The sequence below is a fragment of the Miniopterus schreibersii genome, assembly GCF_964146895.1.
Source record: "Miniopterus schreibersii genome assembly, chromosome: 1".
Lineage (NCBI taxonomy): Eukaryota > Metazoa > Chordata > Mammalia > Chiroptera > Miniopteridae > Miniopterus > Miniopterus schreibersii.
Genome location: NC_138101.1, coordinates 29,765,202 through 29,789,134, shown reverse-complemented (window position 1 = coordinate 29,789,134; position 23,933 = coordinate 29,765,202). Strand labels below are relative to the sequence as shown.

At 40.2% G+C, this 23,933-nt stretch overlaps 1 protein-coding gene across 2 annotated transcripts in view; it reads left to right on the top strand.

Moving 5' to 3' along the window:
* The window catches only part of KDR (kinase insert domain receptor), a 42,670-nt gene extending 38,550 nt beyond the window's left edge, over positions 1-4,120 (top strand). The window contains exons 29-30 of one of the 2 annotated variants that reach the window (XM_081135796.1): positions 492-577; positions 2,247-4,120. In XM_081135796.1, coding sequence (XP_080991922.1) covers positions 492-577; positions 2,247-2,469 — 309 coding nt within the window. In that variant the 3' untranslated portion in view covers positions 2,470-4,120. The remainder of the gene's footprint in view (positions 1-491; positions 578-2,246) is intronic. The other variant, XM_081135797.1, reaches the window with a different exon arrangement.
* Positions 4,121-23,933: the final 19,813 nt, after the last annotated feature.

The following is a 23,933-nucleotide window of genomic DNA, read 5'->3' as shown; positions in this document are numbered from 1 at the left end:
TTTAAAAATAGTCTTAGAAATAATACAAAGGACGAAACATTTGCTAGATAAATATTAGCCTAAGCATCAGTCTTGGAGGCTCATTATAAGGCTTTCCTTGAGGGTCTGTGTCATGGGGTTGCTACTGAAATGAAACTTATCAGACCCCCTGGCTTTTTCCAGAAGTAAAGCCTGGTTCAAGGTTCAAGATACTCTACTTTCATGTCCAATTCCGCTCAAGTGTAAATAGTATCATTGGGAAAAGAGGGATAGAAATAGGTCCCTCAGCTTTTTTCCCCTAAATTCCTCTCTTCTTCCTGGCCTGGGTCTACTTCTAGGAAGCAGTTGTTCCCTCTTACAGCTTGCACAGTTTCTGGCTGTGTCACCTTTACCTCCCTCTGCAGAGCACTGGAACATGTTGTCTGATAAATGGGTTAAGAAATCAGCTTAATGAAGTAGTTGGTCAGTGTATGCACTCAATCAACTGTGCCATCTCATTGTCTCTTAAAAAGGACAACCAGACGGACAGTGGTATGGTTCTTGCATCAGAAGAGCTGAAAACCTTGGAAGACAGAACCAAATTAGCTCCGTCTTTTAGGTAAGGCCCAGCCAAATAGAAAAGACAAATTTCAACAAGAATTTTTGGAAGGAGCTTAGGATTTTCAATGTAGGGGCAGAGTTTTCACATTTTGTGTCTCCGTTGGTTGGGCAAATTTGCATCAACCTATCTAATAAAGAACTTAAATCAAACAATTAAATTAAGTGTTAAGTCTAAGAAAGAGTTTGAAATACATTAGAGGATTTTTATGAGATTTGTCTGGTACTGGCTAAATAACAAAAAGATCATTATTAAAATCTTTGTGGACCTGGACATAAATAGTGCATCTGTCCTTAAGAATTATGATATATAAATAAGCCAATATCTGTTTGTTTAAGATACTTAAATATTATTGGCTGAGTTCGCCTTATTCAATTGTGGGAAAAATACTAAATTTTGTTTTGAGTATCATTTTCTCCAGGTGGTTCCATAGGAACCTGTAGTTGTTTTGAATATACGTACCTGCTTTTGACCTAACAAATAAATGAAAATCTGCATTATATGAATAATAGGATGCAGAGTAGTTATTTATTTGCTAGTGGGTTCACTCAGGGTAAGAGTAGAGATGATTTTGATCTACCTGTAATCTAACTATTGTATAAGTTGGGAATACCGAGGGATTATTGAGTGATGTTCATGTTGAAAAGACAAACATTAAAATGTGCCATTGTGCTATTTTGTTTGCCTTAGCCCAAGGTGGGAAATTGTGAGAGTCAATCATGTTTTATTCACTGATTCAAAATATATTTACTTTGAATATATATATGACTGTGTGCCAGTTACCATGCCATTGCTTGAGACACTAAACTCATTTTATTGAGGTTGGGTTGAAAGGAAAATTGCATTTCTAGTGATTTGAAATAACTTTTAAAACATATATGAGCACAAAGTTAATAAAATCCTTTTTGCAGTTTTCAACATGAATAATTTGATAAAGCACTTATTAAGGGGGAAAAAGCCACATCTCGGAATGGCTTGAGAAATGTAAATCCTAAAGTTTAAGATCAGCACAGCCTACATTTCTGAGCTCTGACATGATTACCATCTGTCATGCTTCCATATCATTAAAAACATTCTCTTCTTGTTGCCAAGTGATCCAGGCCCTCAATCCTTCCAACGAACGTGATTTTGATGGGTAAAAAAGTAGTTTCTAACATGTCTGGCTTGATTGCACATACATCTTTCAACTTATTAAAGTTTAACATTGCTTGAGAACTCTGTTGACACCATACACATGCCTTGTAATCCCCTGGTTGACAGTGTGGGGAAGGCACAAGTGGACTTTCAGAACATCCCAATTTCCTTTCATATCATGAAAGAGCCCCTTTGGCACCTACCATTGTATACAAACTTGTCAATCCACAAGGCCATAAAAATGTTCCATTGGTTGGAGCCTTTGCATAACTCAGGAGAACTGCCTTTCATCTCATCTCAGGTTTGAAAGACTCAGACCTGAATAAGGGGACTTATCTGAAAGGACAAATTCATGCTCGTACCTGAAAATAGACATTGTCTGAGCAAACCTGATATGTTGATTAACAAGTGGGAGAGATAAGGGCCAGTGTCTCCAGGGAGATTACTGCCTACCTGGGGCGGGGATGGAGTTAGGGTAAGAAGCAAAAAGCTGCCTGCTCTCCACCAACTCATGCAGTTGCCATTTTTTCCACAGTGGACTGATGCCCAGCAAAAGCAAGGAGTCTGTGGCATCTGAAGGCTCCAACCAGACCAGTGGCTACCAGTCCGGGTATCACTCTGATGACACGGACACCACCGTGTACTCCAGCGAGGAGGCAGAACTTTTAAAGCTGATGGAGATGGGACCGCAAGCTGGCAGTGCAGCCCAGAGTCTCCAGCCTGACTCTGGGACCACACTGAGCTCTCCTCCTATTTAAAAGGAGGCACCCATCTTCCCTACTCCTGGAAATCACATGCGAGGTGCTGCTCAGATTTTCAAGTGTTGTTCTTTCCACCACCAGGAAGTAGCCACATTTGATTTTCATTTCAAAAAAAAAAAGGACCTCAGACTGCAGGGAGCCAGCCCTCTAGGCATTTCCTGACAAGATGCTTATGACCCAAGAATGTGTTGTGTCTCCTCCCAGTGTTGACCTTCTCTTTCATTCTTTTAAAAAACATGTAAGATGTTCCCTGGTGTGGGTCTCCCCACAGGTTATAACAAAAGAAGTCCAAGCAATGGCTTCATCGTCCAAGAAGCAGCAATACCTGGGGAGTTGACGCCTCTCTAAAACCAGAAGATAATCCAGGCAATGGAAGTGCTTTTGGTGTTGAAGATGCGAAGACCTTTAGGGCCGAGTCCATCTGGGAAGCTTTGTTTAGGATGTGGGTCCTGAGCCAAGTCTCACGTGCAGGGTTTGGACTGATAGAAAGGAAGGTGTCGCGTACTTTGAGGGCCTGCTGGAGCCTGCACATGCATCGTGTTGCTCTGGTGGACGTGGGCATGGGGTCTGCGAGGGAATGCAAAGGCTTCAGACGAGGTTACTGGTTTTAGAAGGTTGCGTGCTCTTCCCAGTTGGGCTAAATGAGAGTTCCTTGTGCTGTTTCCGACTCCTGATGAGAGTTCCTTCCGGACTCTTACGTGTCTCCTGGCCAAGCCCCAGGAAGGAAATGATGCAGCTCTGGCTCCTTGTCTCCCAGGCTGATCCTTTATTCAGACGCCACAAAGCAAGGACATTCAGAAGAGGCTCCCCGTGGCGGTGAAGAATCTGACTGTACAAACCAGCTTCTGGTTTCTTCTGGATGAATAGCCACATATCTGTCCCGACGTGTTAGGCCTGAGCCTGAATGCAGCAGGTTCAGTGTCAAGCTGTGGTGTCAAGGCTTCGGGAAGGACTTTATTCCTTTGTCCCTTCTCTGCTCCTGTGCCATCCCTCTCCCGTTCACCCTCCACTAGTCAGTGTTTTAATCATTTGGCCTCTACACCCTCGTCAAAACTGATTTGGTTTGTTCACTCTTTGAATAATTATTAGTCAGATTTCAAAATTATTTTATAGCCAAAGTTATAACAACACCTATTGTATTGTGTAGACTTTTTAACATGTAAAGCTATTTCTACTGGTTTCTGCCCTTGTTTCCTTTTTTAAAAACAAAATGTATTGTTCGTTTGGTACCATAGTGTGAGATGCTGGGAACCATGACTCTAAAACATGCTATGGCACATATATTTATAGTCTGTTTATGTAGAAACAAATGTAATATATTAAAACCTTATATTATATATAATGAACTTGGTATTATCCACATTTTGTATCAGTGTATGTGGCATAACAAGGTCACAATGCTTTCAGCAATCGATGCCTTTTATTAAAAAAAAAAAAAAAAAAACACTGAAAAACTTGAAGGAATCCATTTGCAAGGTTGTGTGACTGTACCTATCACTGCTCTCACTTCTGAAACGAAGGAGGGAAGTTGGACGTAGTTTCCATGTGGTAGTTTTTCACTTTTGCTTGTTCCCCTATTCTTCTTATAAAGGATATTTTCGTAAAATGTTTATATACTTTATAAACCAATAAATGTATTCTTAGTTTAAAAAAAAATACAATGGTATAATATTATCCTAACTATTCTGAGGGTACATACTTCTGGCTTGAGGTAGAATTGCTTCTCTCCCTCCTCGTCTTTGGGACACAATAATTCACACACGTGCACAAATTGTAGTCCAAGCACTTTTTGGAATCTGACAACATGGACTGAGAGATACATGGTAAGTTCTCGAAAGTATTTTTGGCCCTCCAGTAAACCCCATGCCTGTTAGAATCGCCAAGCATGAAAATCAGAGGGGGAGAGAGCCTGAGATAGGCGGCCACACCCAGGCATTGCAGGGAAACTTGGAGCATACCGATAGTTTTCCATACTATTTTACTCTATACTTACAGTGTCAGGACATCACATTCGATGATGCCATTTCCAATGATTACTTTGGCCTGAATTCAGTGAGTGGAATTATCTAACAAATCATTGACACCATCAAGTGGCCCCACTCTGCCATATTTTTATATGAGATTTTGAAATGTTAATATCGTCAGATATGCTTATTTTTTTTTAATGGCTTCTAGGTTTTTAAATCTTATTGAGGAAGATCTTCCCAATTCTAAAATAACTCAAATTCTAAATTTTCTTCTTTTTTCTTTACATTTAAATCCATTTGCTATTTATTTTTGTATATGGAGTGAAGTAGGGGTCTAGCTTTGTTTTCCTCAAGCAGTTGTCAATCACGGCAGCAGCATCTATTAAATATGCCTCTTCCCCACTCCCTCTCCCCATGGTTGTTACATCGCAGCATTTTCGAACCCTATCATCTCCCTGAGACATTCTGCAGAACTTTATGGTGCAGAGGGTGGCTATGGGGGTGTGTGGTTCCTGGGGACAGCACTTACAGATTGGGCCATTGTCTGGGGTTAGTGGATTGGGGTCTTCTGACAGATGTGAAGCTGTAGGTCAGGCGTGGCCTTGTCCATTCCGTTGTTAAGAGTGTTGTCCAGTAAATGAACAGGAGAAGAGTCTAGGTTATTCAAGACAGAGAAGACCTCACAGAAAAACAGAATTTTCTTCATTTTAGGAAAAAGAGATCGTGTTTCTCATGAGAGGCACTGTTTCCAATACCAGGAATTTGGATTCAGTTGAAACTTCACACTTTATAAAGAAATGCTTCTAGCACCTCAGGCAGCATGATTAGGAGGTAAGGTTTGCCCTCTCCTTTCTCTCTCTCCTGTCTTCTGCTCCCCTTGTTCTTAGCTCCTTTGCTCTCCTCATTTGCCCCTGTATTGAAGAGAACTCTGTGGCTTTTTTAAGTGTTTCCGGCATGGTCTTATTTTCAAAGCTTTAATTGGAGGCATTCGTTGTATTTTAGATGAGGCCACAGCTGTCTCCCCTTGGCTCCTGCCCTCCCTCCTCGCTCCGTTAACTTGCTTTGTTCCTTTCCCCCCCCCCTCAAACTCCTCTGCCCCTTCACCCTCTGTTTCTCTCTTTGCACCACTCTCCTCTGCACACCCCACCCTCACCCCCAACAGCCCTTCTCGTCAACCACATCAACAGGGAAGATGAGAGTTGGGGGAGGATTAAATTCTTTACCCCTGGACTAGGTTTTCCTACTAAGGCACATTTATTTGCCCTCTTCAATGAAAGGAAAGAAGAAAAGTAAAAATCTCAAAGCCACAACTTTGTAGTTAACAGAACCCAGTTTTCCTGTCTCCTCTAGCATGTCTTTCTTCCCACCTCTTACTCAGATATGTTTCACCAAGATGATAAAACGTAGGTACATCCAGAAAGCCAAAGCCTTTAAGATAGTCACTTTGCATACACATCTCTCTACACTTGAGTGCCTTTTCCCTTAGCAGCACTGGTCATGCCATGTTCGTGCCTTCCTGGGTCTGTAAGGAGCACTGCTCAAAGGGAGTTCTAATCTGTTGTTATAAAATTGCATTTGCTACATGAATCTCTTCAATGTAAGGGCTTAGACATAAGTGAAAATCTGGGCAGTGTTTGTGAAAGAAATTTTAAGTCCATTTTTTTTGGGGGGGGGCATAGTTACAGAATGATCTTAAGTGAATAATTTATTTTGAATGGAGAAAAGTAATCTGGGAGGAGCAACCCAGATAGAAATTTAACAGCCAAGTTGGCGTGACATTCTGGATCAAAAGTTTTAGGACATACCAGCCCAGCAGGTCTGACTCAGAGATAAGGACTCTGAGTTAGGAAAAAAGTTTCCTAATAAAAAGGAAGTCTGATAAGACAAGGGTTACAGTAAACTGTGATTGATATCAAGTGAATGTTAGTAAGAAGACCTCTAATTGTACCTTTCTTTACAACACAACACAGAACTTTATATAACATTTAGACACCCATAAAACAACATTAAATTTAGCAGCTAATGGACACATACATATGATTTATTTGTTAATTTTAGCCTCACCTGTCATTTATTGCAGTGCAGTGGACTCTCATGCCTTCATTGTTTGACACTCTCAGCTTTTAGATACATTGCAATGGAAAAATGGCAGGGAATAAGAAAACTGGGCTTGCTCTAGTTTCAATCCATACTTTGCTCTGCCTGTGCTGTCCCATCTTCAGGAAGTCACGTTTTGGGGGGATAAATTCAGGAAAGTGGGTTGAGTTTTTCAGTGTTGAAGGTCCTCTCATTGCCTGACTCTCAGCTCCCAGGATATGGGGCATGGAATGACTCCTCAGGAGCCCTCTGCAGAACTGCTTCCAGGAGAGGTTTAAGGGGAGCCTGGCGCTGTGCTGTGTGGGTGATCTCGTTAAGCTGAAATGACTTAACCTGGCAAAGGGGATTGAAAACATTCCACTCATTGCCACAGAGAGGACATAAATGGAAATGAAAACCCAGATGCAAAGTGGAGAATTCAAGCTAGATATATGGTGACCAAAAACACCCACCTTCATTCCCCAGGGTAACAAGGAAATTAGCAGACAGTATTGGGGAAAAGCAGGACTTCGATAGATTCAAGTACCAAAGATTCAGCCCTTCGTAGTAAACTTTGAGTAATATTTTACTTGTTTGTTTGTTGTTTATTCATATTTAACTGTACTTATAAAATGCTTACAATGTGCCAGATCCTCTTTTGAAAAGTTGACTAATATTAACTCAATTCATAGGGACCCGAGAGCAAGCTGCAGGCAGCACAGTATAGAGCAGACGGCGAGCCAGAGTAGGGTACATGCAAGGATCCTCACTGGCGGTTCCCACAAGTGTTTGCCAGGCAGGTCCTGTGTGCCAGGCACCTTAGCAGGCAGTGGTCAAAACTCTCCTTAGCTGCGTGGGTTAAGGGTTAGCAGCAGAACCACCGAGAGGAGGAGCTCCACTCTTATTTCAGCACTCTGCCTGTTCTGATGGCCTCACCTTAATGACTGAGCATAGTTCTCATCACTGGCTCGTTCTTTCTTCAGCCATTCTTGAATAAAGATCTGAGTTCGATAACCCTTCTAGGTCAAGAAGCCATTTCACAGAAGGCTGAGGAAATTAGCTTCTTTTCGCTGGCTTGCCTCGTGTGGCAAAATTCCCCGCTGACTTGTGAAGCAAGATGCGATTCTGATGGTGCTCCAGGATTCCGTGTTGGCAGGCATCGTGTGGCACACAGAAGGAATCTTTGGTTTTATCGTCAATAACATAGTGTCGTCTTTGACTTACCAGTCTACATTTTAAACTTTTCCAGCGGCTGCAAATCCAAAGCACAGGAAGAATAAATTCCGTCACTGTCGTCGGTTTTATAAGGAATTCTTCGGCTGGGGTTGGTTTACGAAACGACTTCTCCTTGGTCATTTTAAAGTATTATCATGTCCCGTGCAGCAGCTCTTCAACGCATCAGTTTCACAAACCGAAGTGTGGTCCTGTGTAAGCTGCCTTGGGGATCTTTTAAGCAGCCTGTACTTCAAATCAATAGAAATGAATTTTCTTTGAGTTCAGTCATGGATAAATAGTGATATATTGCTGTGCCTCCCCCCCCCACACACACACACCCCACATCTGATGTGGTTGGCAAATTGCCTTGAGGACCTGTCATGAAGAGAGCAAAAGATCTTCATTCTTCCCTTGTCACCTTACTCATCAGTGAACGTCCGCGTTCTGCCCAGCTTTCATTCTGGTGGCCTTTGGACTGGAGGGGAGCTTACTGCTTTGTTAACTGAGGAGCAGGACAAGAGGATGTCATACCAGGAACCATTCCTGAATCAAATCTTACAGAATTAGTCAATAATTTTTACTTAGAAAAAGTACCAGTGAGCATTAATTTTGGATGACCTATATTAGAGCAGACTTAATCACGACATACTAGTTTTTTCATAAATATATGTTATGAATTTAACTTTTATTATGTTTCTTTATTTCATGGTGATAGACATTACAAGTAGCTCTGTAATCACTGAGATCTGAGCAGCTTGAAGGGCAGAGAACTAACGTTCATATGCCATATGCCAGGCATCGAGCTGCGCTCTCCTCACATGTTGTCTCATTGAATTGGAGATAATATATGAGGACTGCCTGTTCAAGCTGAAACTTACTGCTCTCCCTAGTCCATTAAGTTTAAAGACCTGTGTGTAAGGATTCTCTTAGCATCACAAACAAAGTGTTGGAAGGCATGTGCCTGGAAGGCTGCAGCGCGATAGAGGCGGGATTCAGAAAGAGCTCACTTGTGCATTGCTGCTGGGCTTGCCAATTGGTGCAGTGTGGCCACTATGGAAAACAGCGTGGAGTTGCTCCAAAAAACTAAAAATAGAACTACCATGTGACCCAGCAATCCCACCTCTGGGCATCCGTCTGATACCCTGTGTTCAATGCAGTGTATTCACAATAGTCAAGCAACTTGTGTCCATAGATAGATAACTGGATAAAGAATATGTGCCCCCCCCCCCAGGAATATTAGCCACAGCAAGGAATGAAATCTTGCCTTTTGTAACAGTGTGGATGGACCTAGAGGGTATTATGCTAAGTGAACTAAGTCAGAGAAGGATAAGTACTGTATTATTTCACGTATATGTGAAATCTGAAAAACAAAACAAACAAACAAAACAACAGAAACAGACTCGTAGATAAAGAGAATGAACTGATGGTTGCCAGAGAGCAGGGGTGGGGGTGGGGGTGGGGGTGGTGGGCAGTGAGAGGATGGTGAGAAAGGTAAAGGGGAATAAGTACAAACTTCCAGTTGTAAAATAAATAAGTCACAGGGATGGAATGTATGGCACAGGGAATAGAGTCAATAGTACAGAAGTAACTTTGTATGGTGACAGATGGTTATTAGATTTATCACAGTGATCACTTTGCAAGGTACATAAATGTTGAATCACTATGTCGTACACCTGAAACCCATATCATATTGTATGTCGATTATATGTTAATTTGAAAAAAAGAAAGAGCGCACTGGTCGGGGTTCAAAGGTTGATTCAAATTCATTTGATTTCTCTGCACAAATTTTGGGATGGGGCACCATGACTTTAGCAATGGCTTTAAATGAACAAATATCAGTTTGCCAAAATCAATTATAAAATGACCAATTTGCTAAAAATCAATCTGTCAAATGATCAGTTTGCTCAATGATCTACTCATCAAATTAAATTCATCAATAAACCCAAATCTTTAAGAGTTATTTATAAACTTTACAACAATTTGTATTGAATGAAGTTTTCTGTGAAATTGTAATGAACTGTTTCTCCGTCTGTTTTCCAAGCAGAATTTTATGGAATGTTCAATTTTTCAAAAGGTTTAAATTTCTCATGAATATATTTAATCACTGTCAATGACTTGATCAAATTCATCAATCTCAGCATAAGATTATACTGTATATTTGCCATTAATATGGAAATTCTGCAAAGGGATCCAAACTAATCACATCAATATGAGACGTTGAATTTTTCTTACCAATTGCTAGAAATATAAAATTAAGGCTTAAATGCCATTTGAGGCATTGTTAAAAAGACTTTCAAAAGAATCAACTCAAAAGTGTCTGGAGCAATTCCATTGTACAAAGAATACTAGTTCCATCAAAACAGGAATTTTTGTGTATGTTGTTCACCTTAATCTCCAGTGCCTACAACAGCACCTGACAAGAGTAGGCGCTCAATATCTATGGAATGCAACAGTAAAATTGGCCCCTTGGCAAATAGAATTTCAGCCAATTGGCTCTCAGCAAATTGAGTTTTGGCATTTTAGCCTGCTCTCCTCAACACCAGCAAGAACACAAAAAATTCAGGGGCTTTTGTTGACTGCGTTTTCAGGGTATGTTGGTGTTTTCCAAAGAGATGAGGGAAATTTTAAACTGTGTAACTAGATAAATATGTGGAGATCAAGGGGAAGGGAGATGTCCCACGGTCTCCAAGCTGGTCGGACCCACTTGAATTCTGTCACTTCATTCTTGTGACCACATTTAAGAGATAACTTGACAAACTGCATCATACCCAGAGGAGGGTGACCAGATGGTCTTACATAAAGAATGGTTGGGAAACCAGAAATAGACTAGAGAAGATTTAATGCTTATGCAAAGGCTGTCTTTTAATAAGTGAAGAGGCTTCAATGGAAAGTACTCTGACTCTCTTTTGTCTTCCCACAGGGCTAATTAGGTCAATGGATAGAAACCATGAGGATGGCATACCCGGGATCATCTGATTCCTAATCACATGCTCTTTCCCTTGTGACTCATGGATTCCTCCTTCCATAGAGTAAGTAGAGATTATTCTGTAAGGTTGTTGGAGAGGTTAAGAAGTTGTAAGGAGTTAAGGAACCAGAGCGCCAGTTGGACCAATTGGTCTCCAAGTTCCCTGTCAATCCAGCATATTAGAAATCAAGAAGCTGGTTCTTGAGTAAGACGTACCCATGTCTGGATCCATGTTTGGAGTTGTGTGGTCATGTGCAAGTTACCTGACCTCTCTGAGCCTCGGTTTCTTCATTCATAAAATGATAATAACAATACATACCTCATAAAGTTGTCGTAAGGATTAAATAAAGTCATGGATGTAAATCGCTTAGTGCAGTGCCTGGGACAGTGCACTCAACAAACGCCTTACGTATTATTATTATGAATCAAATAAGAGGAGTGTACTATGTTTGCTTTTCTTTTTTTGAGAGGTGATAACCAAGGTTTCAGGCTCAAATGGCTAAAGTCGGCACTTCTAAGAGCTCACCAAGATCTTCTGAGGGCAGGAAAGTTATTTTTTTGTTTTCAAAATAGCTGCTTCCACAGATGACGCCCAAATGTATACACAACACTTCAGTCTTCGCAGTGGCCTCCAGGCTTCTGCTTTGTTCAGAGGTCCGGGCGGAATGTAGACAGGAAGAGGTGCTGAGACACAGGGGCTGCGGAGCTGGAGTCCAGGCTAGGTTAAGCAGGGACGTTTTTCCATGAGTCACAGGCTGGGAAGCTCCAGCAGGGCCCCTCTGACTCTGGGGCTTCTCACACTGGGAGACATTTCCTGCTCTTTGCTTTCCAAGACCCCCTCCCCCAGGAGTTCCTTAAGACAAGGTCTTTAACTGAATTGTTATAACCCAAGTGTCTGCCAAAGCTGGGAATCTCCCAAGCCTTGAGAAAATTGTGTATGAGGCAAGTTGGTTCTCCATCTGGGGCCCACTTTGCCATCTAAGCAAAAGGAAGCCAGGGTTGGAGGGGAATAGCTAGCTTGTGAGTTAAAAAGCGAAGTGTTACTACCGAAACAGTCCTTTTTCAGCACCTCTGGAAAGGGTGAAAACTTTGATTTGACTTTGGATAAGGTGCCCCATAACCCCCTGGGATTTGCTCACTCAAGCTCCGCATTGCATGGAGGTCAACACAGGAAGTTCTGGTCACTTGGGAGGAGGAGATGACGTGGGTTCTCCCTGGCCAGACTCAAACCCTTGGCAGGTTTATGGAGGATGGAAGGCAGGGAGAAACCTCCTCCCTTGGCTTTGGCCTCTTGGCCGGATCAGGTTGAGCTGGCTTCACGCTCCTGCTCAAGCCTGCAGACCCATTGGGCCCCGGGCTTCCCCGGGGTCCTTTGGAAACTGCACAGGCCTCTGACATATGGCCCTGATAAGGATCTCCCTCTGGAGATAAGGAGCTGTTTAAGGGGATCTGAGGAAGCCCGATTTCGTTTCCGTAATGCTGCACAATGTAAAGCGTCATCCCTGCACAGATGTAGTTAGCTGTTAAACATATTAAGTCGTGAGGAAGGGGTGCTCTGCCAGTCCATAAACTACTGCGAATTTGCCCCAGAGGAACTGCGGGTGGGTGTCTTTCCTGCCAGGTCATTAGAATGGCCACTGATGATGGGTCAAGAGGCCGAGCTTAGAGTAGTTTCAGCACCTCCTGAGCTCCAAAGGAAGAAGGGCCTTTGGGGAAGTCACAGCCATAAACGACCAAAGGTCCTTGGGCCTTTTGTCTCCCTAATATAAAGGAGGGGGCGGCAGAGTTGTCTTTGAGAAAGGCTTTGAAGAGTCACATCAAGGCTCAATATGGCAGCCAGCTCACTCGGTGCTCTCTGCTAACACGGGGTTTGGCACTGTGGTAAGTTGCCAGGTGATCTTGGTGAAGGCCGAGTGCCCCTCCAACTGCAGGCAGGCAGGCAGGCAGGCAGGAAGGAAGGAAGGAAGGAAGGGGACTCTAAGTCTCATTTCTGGCCAAGTCACTACTAAATGGCCTTCCCCTTATATGCCAGTGTCACCTCTGGCATATTCCTTTCATTGATTTAATATAAATAATAATAACAGCAACAATAATAATAATCGATAATTATTAGGAGATTACTCTGTGCTTGGCAGAGTACTATAGTTTATATCTATTATCTAATGTATGTCTCATAATGTATGTCTATGTGCTAGGTACTAATATTATCACCAGTTTACAGGTGAGAAAACTAAACTTTAGGCAGGTTAATTTATTTGTACACCATTATACAGTAAATACGTAGTGGATCCAGATTTTAATCCCAGGAGCTCATTCAAGAGCTTAAACTCATAACAAATATTTTAGGGCTCATTGGAAACACCTCTCCATAAGCCTTGTGGAGAAATCTGGCATTCCTGACTCCAGTTGGTATTAAGAGCAACCAAAAGTAAAATGCATTAGATGAATATGTTGGTAGAGCCTATTACAATATGCTCTTTTACATCCTCTGGTCTAGCCTGATCTTCAGAAGTTCATTTGGAGCTTTCCTGTCACAGCTGACTTCATGTTGTTTGGGAACTTTTTGAGATGGTGAAAGGACAAAGCAACTGGTGAGCAGCATCTGTGATCATGCCTTTGAGTGTCTTCAAGGCTTTTCAGGCAAATAACCAATAGTTGGGGTGGGATACTGAGGAAACTGCTGCCAATTAACATTTGGGTGGATTTTTATAGCTGTTCTTTTCCTTTTTTTAATTTTTAATTGGAGTTCAAATTTAATATTATTTTATATTAGTTTCAGGTGTACAGCATAGTGATTAGACATTTATATAACTTATGAAGTGATCTCCCCTGATAAGTCTAATACCCAAAGCTGGTACCATACAGTTATTATAATATTTGGCTATATCCCCTATGCTGTACTTTAAAGCCCCATGATTGTTTTGTAAATACCAATTTGTACTTCTTTTTTTAGAAATAGGTTTTTATTGATTTGAGAGAGAAAGGAAGGGAGAGGGAGGGAAAAAGAAAAATATTGATGTGAGAGAGAAACATCAATCGGTTGCATCCCGAATTGCACCCCGAGCATGTGCCCTGACCGGGAATCGAACTGGCGACCTTTCAGTGCTTGGGAGGACACTCAGCCAACTAAGCCACACTGGCCAGGGCCCAATTTGTATTTCTTAATCCCTTCAACTTTTTCACCCAACTTCCCCAACACCCTTCCCATCTGGCAACCATCAATTTGTTCACTGTGTCTATGAGTCTGTTTCTGTTTCGGTTCATTAATTTTGCTCTTTAGATTCCACATGTAAGTGAAATCATATGCTATTTGTCTTTCTCTGTCTGACTTACTTCACTTAGCATAATACCCTCTAGGTCCATCTATGTTGCCACAAATTACAAGATTTTATTCTTTCCACTGTATATATGTGCCACATCTTCTTTATCCAATTGACTATTGATGGACAGTCAGGTTGCTTCCCTATCTTGGCTATTGTAAATAATGCTGCAGTGAACATGTAAAGAACTCATACAACTTAACACCAAAAGAAGAAGACCAAATAATCCAATTAAAAAATGGGCAGAGAACCTGAATAGACACTTCTCCAAAGAGGACATACAGATGGCCAATAGACATATAAAAAGACACTTACCATCAGTAATCATCAGAGAAATGCAAATTAAACTGCAATGAGCTATCACCTCACATCTGTCAGAGTGGCTGCCATCAATAAATCAATAAACAAGTATTGGGGAGGGTGTGGAGAAAAGGGAACTCTCGTGCGTTGTTGGTGGGACTGCAAATTGGTGCAACCACTGTGGAAAACAGTATGAAGTTCCCTCAAAAAATTAAGAATGGAGCTGTCTTATGACCCAGCAATTCCACTTCTGGGTATTTATTTGAAGAAATACAAAGCACTAATTTGAGAAGATATATGCAACCCTTTGTTCAAATTTGGGGTTTTTAAGCAAAACGTAGACAAAGTCTCTTTCCTTTGAACTGGCTAGCTAGCACTCCAGTAGTCAGGCTCTCCAGAGTTGTGTGCCCAGGCAGGACAGATAAGATGCTTAAGGGTGGGTGGGTGGCATACTACCTTTGTGGGAGTTGCCATTCTCTTTCTCTTCTGGTCTCTTCTATACATTTTCCAATCAGAAATATTTGGACGCAGCAAATGTCTGGCCTGAGATTCCAATTTGCATTCACTGCAGAGGCAAATTGTGATGTGACTGCTTAGTGATGTAACTGCTCTCTTTCAGATGCCAGTTGGATCTTTGCTGCACTGACTTGTGATGGGAAATTTCTAGAGACTGAATCACTGTAAGTGGAATTGTTAATGATTTCTCTTAAATGACAAAAGATTCTCCCACCAGGCATTTAATTAAAAGTTAGTCCCAGGCTACTACTGACCTCGGCAACCTGCTGGGGTTCTTATTCCACAGTTTCTCTGGGGCCCTGCTCAGTAAAGTGTTGAAGGGAACGGTGTGACTTCATGAGTATTTAGTGCACCAGATGACAGAGTCTATGCAATCGACTTGGGATGGCAAGAAAGGAAGTGGCCCTGTGGCCATCAAGGACCAGGTGGGGCTGGAGTAAAGAGTGGCCAGGTCAGCCAGGCTATGCTGAGACAAAAACACAGCTCACTCCATATCTTATCAATTGCCATTCTGTGTGATTTAAGACAGCCCAGTGTTACTTTTATTTTTAAGTGTGTGTGTTGCTGGAGTGGGGCAGGCATGGATGGAAATCTAAATAGCCAGGCACTCACTTCCAGAGTCTCCAAGAGATAACGTCCTGCAAGCAGCTGTGTGGGGCACTCAGGGTAGCCTTGCCCTAAGACAAAATCATAATCACAAGGCGATCTTTACATTTTCTGATAAAGCTCCCCCTCTCGCTTACTGGCAGGAGCTGATGAACATCATATTTGAGTTAAGGACTAAAAGCAGCAGGGAGTGTAGAGATAAACCACTGCAATGATTAACTCACTGCTGTTTAATGGCACGAAGCCATCAGGAGTGCGGCGGGCCTGCCCGGCTCCCACAGCCATCCTACCGTCTTGCGGGCCCGGCTTATTCCGTTTTACTGGCAGCCAGCACTCGTGTTGGTTGTGCAGCCATCCCCGTGGAAGGTGTCGCGTTGTGCCTGCCCAGGCCAGTTTGCTTCCTAGCACCAGGTTAGATAGGGTGGTGGGTCATTTTGAAAGTTGTCATTCTTATTTGCGGCTGTCTGATTTTTTTTGCCATTTATCCCATGAGATTCCTGGGGATTGGTTTTTAAAATCTCCTTAGAAATTCTGGTACATAGTGAAAGTTAAGAACTGATGGTTTCAACAGTAAGAACATGCATAACTAACCTCACGTGACAGGAAGTGTGGAGACAGAGTGGGCGTCGGCGGCCCTGTGACGCCACTGGGGACCCATTTCTCTGCTTCCCCACACTCAGGGTAGTTTCAGTGTTTTACGTAGGAAGCAAGATGCTGCAGTTGGTGCAGACTCGACAGCGTGAGAAAGAAAAGGCGAAAGCTCTCAGAAGCAAGCATGGGACCCCCGAGGCCCACACCCACACCCCGCCTTCCCCTCATGGCTCAGCGCTCAGGGCTGGCCTATTTCTGAGTCAGTCACTGGCCAGGAGAATGGGACAGTCCTTCGATCAGTCAGGAACCCCTTGGAAATGGGGGTAGGATGGCCCAAGCCCATGGTTTGGCCACGAGGCACACAGCTGTGTTGCTGAAGAGCCGAGGTCTGACATGAAGGAGCTGAAGTATGGAAGAGGCAGGCAATTCAAGTGCTCACCGGAGGACCATTTGCTGTGAGTGACGAGGGGACCTGCAGTGACACGTTTGCTTTAATTTTTCTTCTCACTGCTTTTTTTTTCAGGTCACAAAAGTATATATGTTCTTTATGCAAAACTTTTGAAATTCAGGAAATTAAAATCACTTATTACTTTCTACCTAATAATAATATTATCACATGGCTTTAACCCTATATATATTCTAAGTATAGAATATACATATATGTATTATATATTTTAAGCAGGTACTATTTTTAACAGTCTCCTTGCTAACACTACTTTCATAAAAATCCTTGCATGAAAAAAATTATTATGTATATTTAGAATATATATATGGTTAAAACCAAATGATAACCATGTTATCGGGTAAAAAGTAATAAGTAGATATATATTCTAAATATATATATATGTAGTTAAAACCAAATATTAGTAATGTTATCATATAGAAAGTAATGTGATTTTAATTCCCTATATATACATATACATATATATTTAGAATATATACACATACTGTATATATACACATATATTTAGGGTACATATATATAGTTAGCAGCAAAATATTAATATTAGTAAAACAGACATATCTATCTTGTGTGTATTTGTATATATATTTTACATATATATACACATACATACATATGTAAAGATATAATGGGATTATAATATGCATGGTGTTTCGTAAATCTGCCTTTTCACTGAAAATATACTGTGAGCATTTCCCCATGCTATTAAATACCTTTCTAAATTCTGACTTTTGATGTTCACATAGTATTATGTACCATAACAACTAGTCCCTGTTGTTTCATGTGTGTGTTTTTCCCCAGTTTTAAAAATTATAATTAGTAATCTAATAAACATCATTAGATCAGTCTTTTCTTTTTTTTGGAGACCTATTCATAGAGATGAAGTAGAAGACTTGAGGTTAAGAACATTTTTAAAGCCTTTAATAACTATTGCCAGTATATCAATTGATATAAGTGGTACAATGCCTTAGGAAAGCAAGTGAGAGAATGTATTTGGTCAGTTTTAATGAAAGCCTTAAAAATATTTATACCTACTAATCCCATTCTTGGCAATTTATACTGAGAAATTAATCTAAATTAGACAAAAGTAGGAGAAGGCCATCTGTGCAAAGATGTTACTGCAGCATCCTTTGTAAACAGTAAACTTTTGGAAACAATCTAAATGCCTTAGAAACACACCACTGGAAGAGTTCTTGGAGATCATCTAACTCATTTTTCAGACTTAGAAAAGCAAGATCCAGAGAGTTAAAGTGACTTCCCCAGGATTACACAGTGAGATGAGGTGTTCTGACTCTCATTTCAGACTTTAGCAAAAGACTTCTAAAAGTTCAACTTATACCTCTTGAAATGTTACAAATGTGGGCATCATGAATACTCAACTCTTAATGACTAAATCTCTTTTGGGGTAGGAGAGATAATTTTCAAAATATAATTTAAATCTTCTTGTACAAGTATGATATTAAAACTATATTAATTTTACAAATGTAAAATCATCAAATATTAAAGCACTGAAAACTTACATATTTTATCTGCTTTGTTAAACAATGCCTATATGGTACATTTATTTTTAAAATTAGAAAATAAATATGCGTTTTATATAAAAAGAATACTTAAAAACAATGCTCTATAAGAAAATCTACCTGTTCTGAACAAAGTAAAACATTAATTGCTATATTTAGCTTCCTCTCAAACAGCACAGGAATTTTTTTTTAATTAAAAATTTTTTAAATTTTAAATTACAGTTTACAGTCACTGTTATTTTGTATTAATGTCAATCGTACAGCATAGAGGTTAGCCAATAATACTTCACAAAGCATTCCCTGATATTTCCAATACCCCACAGGCACCATATATAGTTACTACAATATTAATGACTATATTTTGTTTTGTTTTTGTTTACCTTTAATGTTGAATGTATTACAAATGTCCCCCTTTTTTCCCTATTGATCACCTCCACCCTGCACCCCCACTCCAGGCCTTCACCACACTATTGTCTGTGTCTATGGGTTATGCATATATGAATATAAGTTCTTAGGTTAAACTTTCCCCTCCCCCCACTCCCCACCCCTTCCTTCCCTCTGAGATTCGTCAGTCTGTTCCATGCTTCTGTGTTTCTGGATCTATTTTGTTCATTGGTTTATTTTGTTCACTAGGTTCCACATATGAGTAAGATCATGTGACACTTGTCTTTCTCTGACTGGCTTATTTTGCTTAGCATAATACTCTCCAGGTCCCATCATGCTGTCTCAAAGGGTAGAATCCCTTTTTTACAGCTGCATAGTAGTCCATGGTGTGAATGTCTGAGAAGATGCCTGATGTGATTTCAATATTCTTGAACTTGTAGAGACTGGTTTTGTGTCCGAACATGTGGTCTATCTTTGAGAATGTCCCATGTGCACTTCAGTAGAATGTATATTCTGCAACTTTGGAGTGCAATGTTCTGTAAATTTCAATTAGATTCATGTGATCTAGGATGTCATTTAGAGTCACTGTTTCCTTGCTTATTTTTTGTCTAGAAGATTTATCCAGTAAAGCCAGTGGGGTGTCAAAGTCCCTACTATGACTGTATTGCTGTCAATCTCTCCCTTAAAGTCCTCCTGAAGTTTTTTTCTTTTTCAGCTTGTGTGAGCCTTTTGCTCTGAGGTGAGTCTCTTGTAGACAGTATATATTTGGGTCTTGTTTTCTTACCCATTCAGCTACCCCTTGTCTTTTGATTGGAGCATTTAATCCATTTATATTTAAGGTTATTATTGATTGGCACCTAGCACCATTTTATTTCTTTATGCCTATGTTTCTCCTTCTCTCTATTTCAACTTATTACAGCAATCCCTTTAACATTTCTTGCAATGCTAGTTTGATGGTGATAAATTCCTTTAGCCTTTTTTTTTCTTTGGGAAGTCTTTTATTTCACCCTCTATTTTGAATTATAGCCTTGCTGGATAGAGTAGTCTTGGTTTCAGATACTTGTTTTGCATTACTTTGAATACTTCATGCCATTCCCTTCTGACCTGTAGAGTTTCTCATGAGAAATCAGCTGACAGCATTATGGGAGCTCCTTTCTAGGTAACAGACTGCTTTTTTCTTGCTGCCTTTAATATTCTCTCTTTGTCTTAAATTTTTGGCATTTTAATTATGTGTCTGGGCACATCTTTGTGTTCTACTTGCTTGGGACTCTCTGTGCCTCCTGAACTTATGTGACTTTTTCCTTCACCATATTAGGTAAATTTTCACCTTTATTTCTTCAAACAAGTTCTCTGACCCTTGCTTACTTTCTACATCTTCTGGCACTCCTATGATGCAAATATTGTTACATTTCATGTTGTCCCACAGTTCCCTTGAACTCTCCTCCTGTTTTTTAATTGTTTTCTTTTTGATTCTTTGATCGAGTGATTGTTTCTACCCTGTCTTCTAATTTGCTGATCTGATCCTCAGCTTCCCCTAATCTGTTTATTCCTTCCATTTTTTTTTTTTTAATTTCTACTATGTAATTCTTAATTTCCTTCATAGTTTCCATTTCTTTTCTCATGCTGTTGAGCAACTTTATGATCAGTATTCTGAACTCTATATCTGATAGATTGCCTATCTCCATTTCATTTAGCTCTTCTGGAGAATTCTTTTGATCTTTCATTTGGGGTTTGTGTTTTTGTCTCCCCATTTTGGCTGCCTATTTGGCTTTGTTTCTATGTATTAGGTAGATCTGCTAGGATTCCCAGTCTTTTGGATGGTTTCTGGTGCAGGCCATTGTCAGATGCTGTTTGTGACTGGCCTTGAGCACCCTGTTTGAAGCTTTCCACACTCCACAGCTTGTGGTTCCCTCTTCTGGGGCTGGGTGCATTTGGACAGGACCAAGATGTGCACCAAAGTCTGCTTTTCCAAGCCCTGAGTCCAGCAGTAAATCAGGCAATGACTCAAAGCACCCAGAGGCTGTTATTCAGTCTTTTAATGAGCCTCAGGTTGTAGAAACTCCACGGGGTGTGGCAGTTGATTGTTATTTAGTTTCTTAATGAGCCTCAGGCTGTAGAAACCACAGAGTTGGGTGAGAGGTTTTTCACAGGGTGGGGCAATTGCTTCCCCTGAAGGCAAAAGCTGCTTAGAAAGTAAATGTCTGCCTGAGAAAGATGTCCTCTGCAGTGTGGAGGAATGGCTCAGCACAGGAATCCAGGTGGCTGCCCTCTGCCCTCTGTCTCCTGAGCCTGCACCCCTGGATACTCACACAGCTCCAGCCCACTTTGCCCCCCCTCCACTGAAGCCTAAGGTGAGTGGCTGCACACAAAACTTTCTGCGATGGCCCCTTAAGAGGGCTCCTGCACTTCCTGCCATCTCTCCCTGGCAAACAGAAACCCTGCTGCTTTTCACAGACAGATGTTATGTGGGCACCTTCCTCAGTTCTGGTGCTCTGAGCTGGGAAGCTAAGCTTGGGGTTTTGGTCCCAGAGTTCTCAGTGGAAACCCCCCGCAGCTGAGATATCCCTCAGGACCTTCAATTTCTGCCTGTGGGAGCCTGGCCAGCCCTCTCTTGCCTCTGCACTTCCTACCAGTCTCTATGTGGTTTCTGTTTTACATCCTTGGTTATGAGAGTGCTCTCCAGATAGTCTTCAATTGATTATTCAAAATGTTTTTTCTATATTTTAGTTGTAATTCCAATTTGGTCCCGGGAGAGTGTCAGTGTAGCTCCCACTCAATCCACTGCCATCTTGGAATCTCCTATATTTTCTATGTTGTACTTTACATCCCCATGACTATTTTTATAACTTCTAGTCTGTAACTCTCAGTCCCTTCACCCTTTTCATGCAGTTCCCCAACTTCCCTACCCTCTGGCAACAATCAGTCTCTTTTCTGTATCTATGAGTCTGTTTCTGTTTTCTTTGTTCATTTATTTTGTTCTTTGAATTCCACATGTGCATGAAATCATGTGGTGTTTGTCTTTCTCAAACTGACTTATTTCACTTAGCATAATAACCTCTAGGTTCATTGATGCTGTCGCAAATGGTAAGATTTCATTCTTTTTAATGGCGGAGCAATGTTCTATTGTATATATGTACCACAGCTTTTTTATCCACTCTGCTATTTATGAGTACTTGGGTTGCTTCCATATCGTGGCTATTGCAAATAACAGTGCAATGAAAAAAGGTGTGTATATATTCTTTTGAATTAGTGTTTTGGGTTCCTCTAATATATACCCAGAAGTGGAATCACTGGGTCATAAGGTAGCTCTATTTTTAATTTTGGGGGGAACTTCCATACTGTTTTCTATAGTGGCAGAACCAATTTGCATTCCCACCAACAGTGCAAAAAGATTCCCTTTTCTTCACATCCTCTCTAACATTTGCAACACAGGAATTTAAAAAGCATTTCTTTTAAACTATTTTTGTCTCCATCTTCCATGTTAACTTGAATTAGAATTCTCTAAAGTAAGTACTATTTTTCAAAAAATAAATTCTTATTTAGATTTAATAACACATTTACCTTTTTTTTTTGTTTTGTTTACTATAATTTATACATTCATTTCTTCTGGTTTTAATTTCTTCTTGCATACATTCCTTTCTATGAGGATTTATGCATTAAAAACATCCTCAACCTTTGTCAATCTAAAGATGCCTTTATTTCACCTTCATTCTTGAATGATATTTTAGCCAGTTACACAATTCTTTCTTAACAATTTTTTTTTACAACTATGAACATATTATACTGTTATCTTTTGATACTTGTTGTTGATGAGAAATTTGCTGTTTAATTGTGACTTCTTTGGAGATAATTGGTTTTTCTCTTTTATAGCTTTAAGATTTTTCTTTTTGAATTTAATATTTGTAGTTTTATTACAATGAGCCTAGGCATAGTTTTATTTTTATTTATGCTGCTCAGGATCTAGTGTGCTCCTTCAACATGAGGTCTCGTTTATTTCTTCATTTTCAGAAAGTTTTCAGCCATAATCTCTTTAAATATTGCCTCTCTTCTCTGTTGATTCTCTCTGGAATTTCTATTAGATGGATTGGAGGTTGGAGATTTCTTTCTGTCTTCAAGGTTTCCTTGATTTTTCTTTCACCTCTCTCATCTTTTGGTTTTCTGTCTTGGATCAAGAAAATTAACATTTCTGTGCTTTAATTTTCTCACCTGTGACTTGTGAACCAAATAGTTTTCACATATCATGGGTTTGTGCAAGGGTGAAATGAATTGTGTTAGGCAGCCTCAAAAATGGTCTCAACTGATTTTTAAGGAGGAAGGAAGCAGAAGGAGATGAAGGAGGAAAAAGAGAAGAAAAAGGAGAAGAAAAAAGAGAAAATGAAGTCGTCATCTTCAACATTTTTGTTTTAAATATATTCCTGTAAGTCAAAAGTGCCACACAATTTTTCAGGACAGCATGCAGCAATGAAAAATATTAATGCTAATTATTTGGAGATTTACCCAGGATGAAGATATAAGGTCTTCAGTCTATCTATTCCAATATATGAAGAAATATTCATAAAGGTGAACTTTATAAAATAGCTCAAAGTCAATATTTTAAAGCACTACTTGAGCCCTAGCCAGTTTGGCTCAGTGATTAGAGCATCAGCCTGAGGACTGAAGGGCCCCAGGTTTCATTCCAGCCAAGGGCATGTACCTCAGTTTCAGGGTCAATCCCTGGCTCCGTTCGGGGTGCGTGTGGGAAGCAACCAATCAATGTGTCTCTCTCACATCAATGTTCTTCTCTCTCTCTCTCTCTCTCTCTCTTCCCCTTCCACTCTCTCTGAAAAGCAATGGAAAAAATATCCTCGGGTGAGGATTAAAAAATAAAAAATAAAAAAATAAAGCACTACTTCAGCAGCAAAGATAGATATTATGTTGAGAGACAGATACAAGTGACAAAAGGATACCTATGGTTAGAATTCTTATAGTTGAATTCCATTTACATCAAGTTTGAAGATAAGCAAACCCAATTTATATTGTTTGAGATATATATGTAAATGTATATATATGAACAACCAGACATTTTTATCACTAAAGATTGAATAGTGATTACTTTTGATAAAGCAGCAGAGGAATGTTATGTGATTGGAGAATGTCATGTGGGGGCTTCTGGGATGCTGGCTATATTCAGTTTCTTGAATTACAGCGTTGTTCTCAGAAGTGAATCTCTTTTGGGATTTGGGTATTAAGATGAGCATTAACTTTGTAATTATTGCTTTAATTATATGTCCTGGATTATGATATATCTCATATCAAATAGTAAATACATAAAAATGTTATTTTATTATTATTATTTAATTAATTTGTATATCTAATGATCTGCATTTCCAGGAACAGAACTGTGATTTATAATAGTGAACTTGTATAACAGGAGAGTCTACTCATAACAGCTTGATGTTTTGACTATGGCCTAGAAATCACTTGTCCTAACTCAGGTTCATGTATTAGTAGGTACTCATTTCTAAACAAGGGACCTGCTGGGTAGGAAGGTTCTCAACA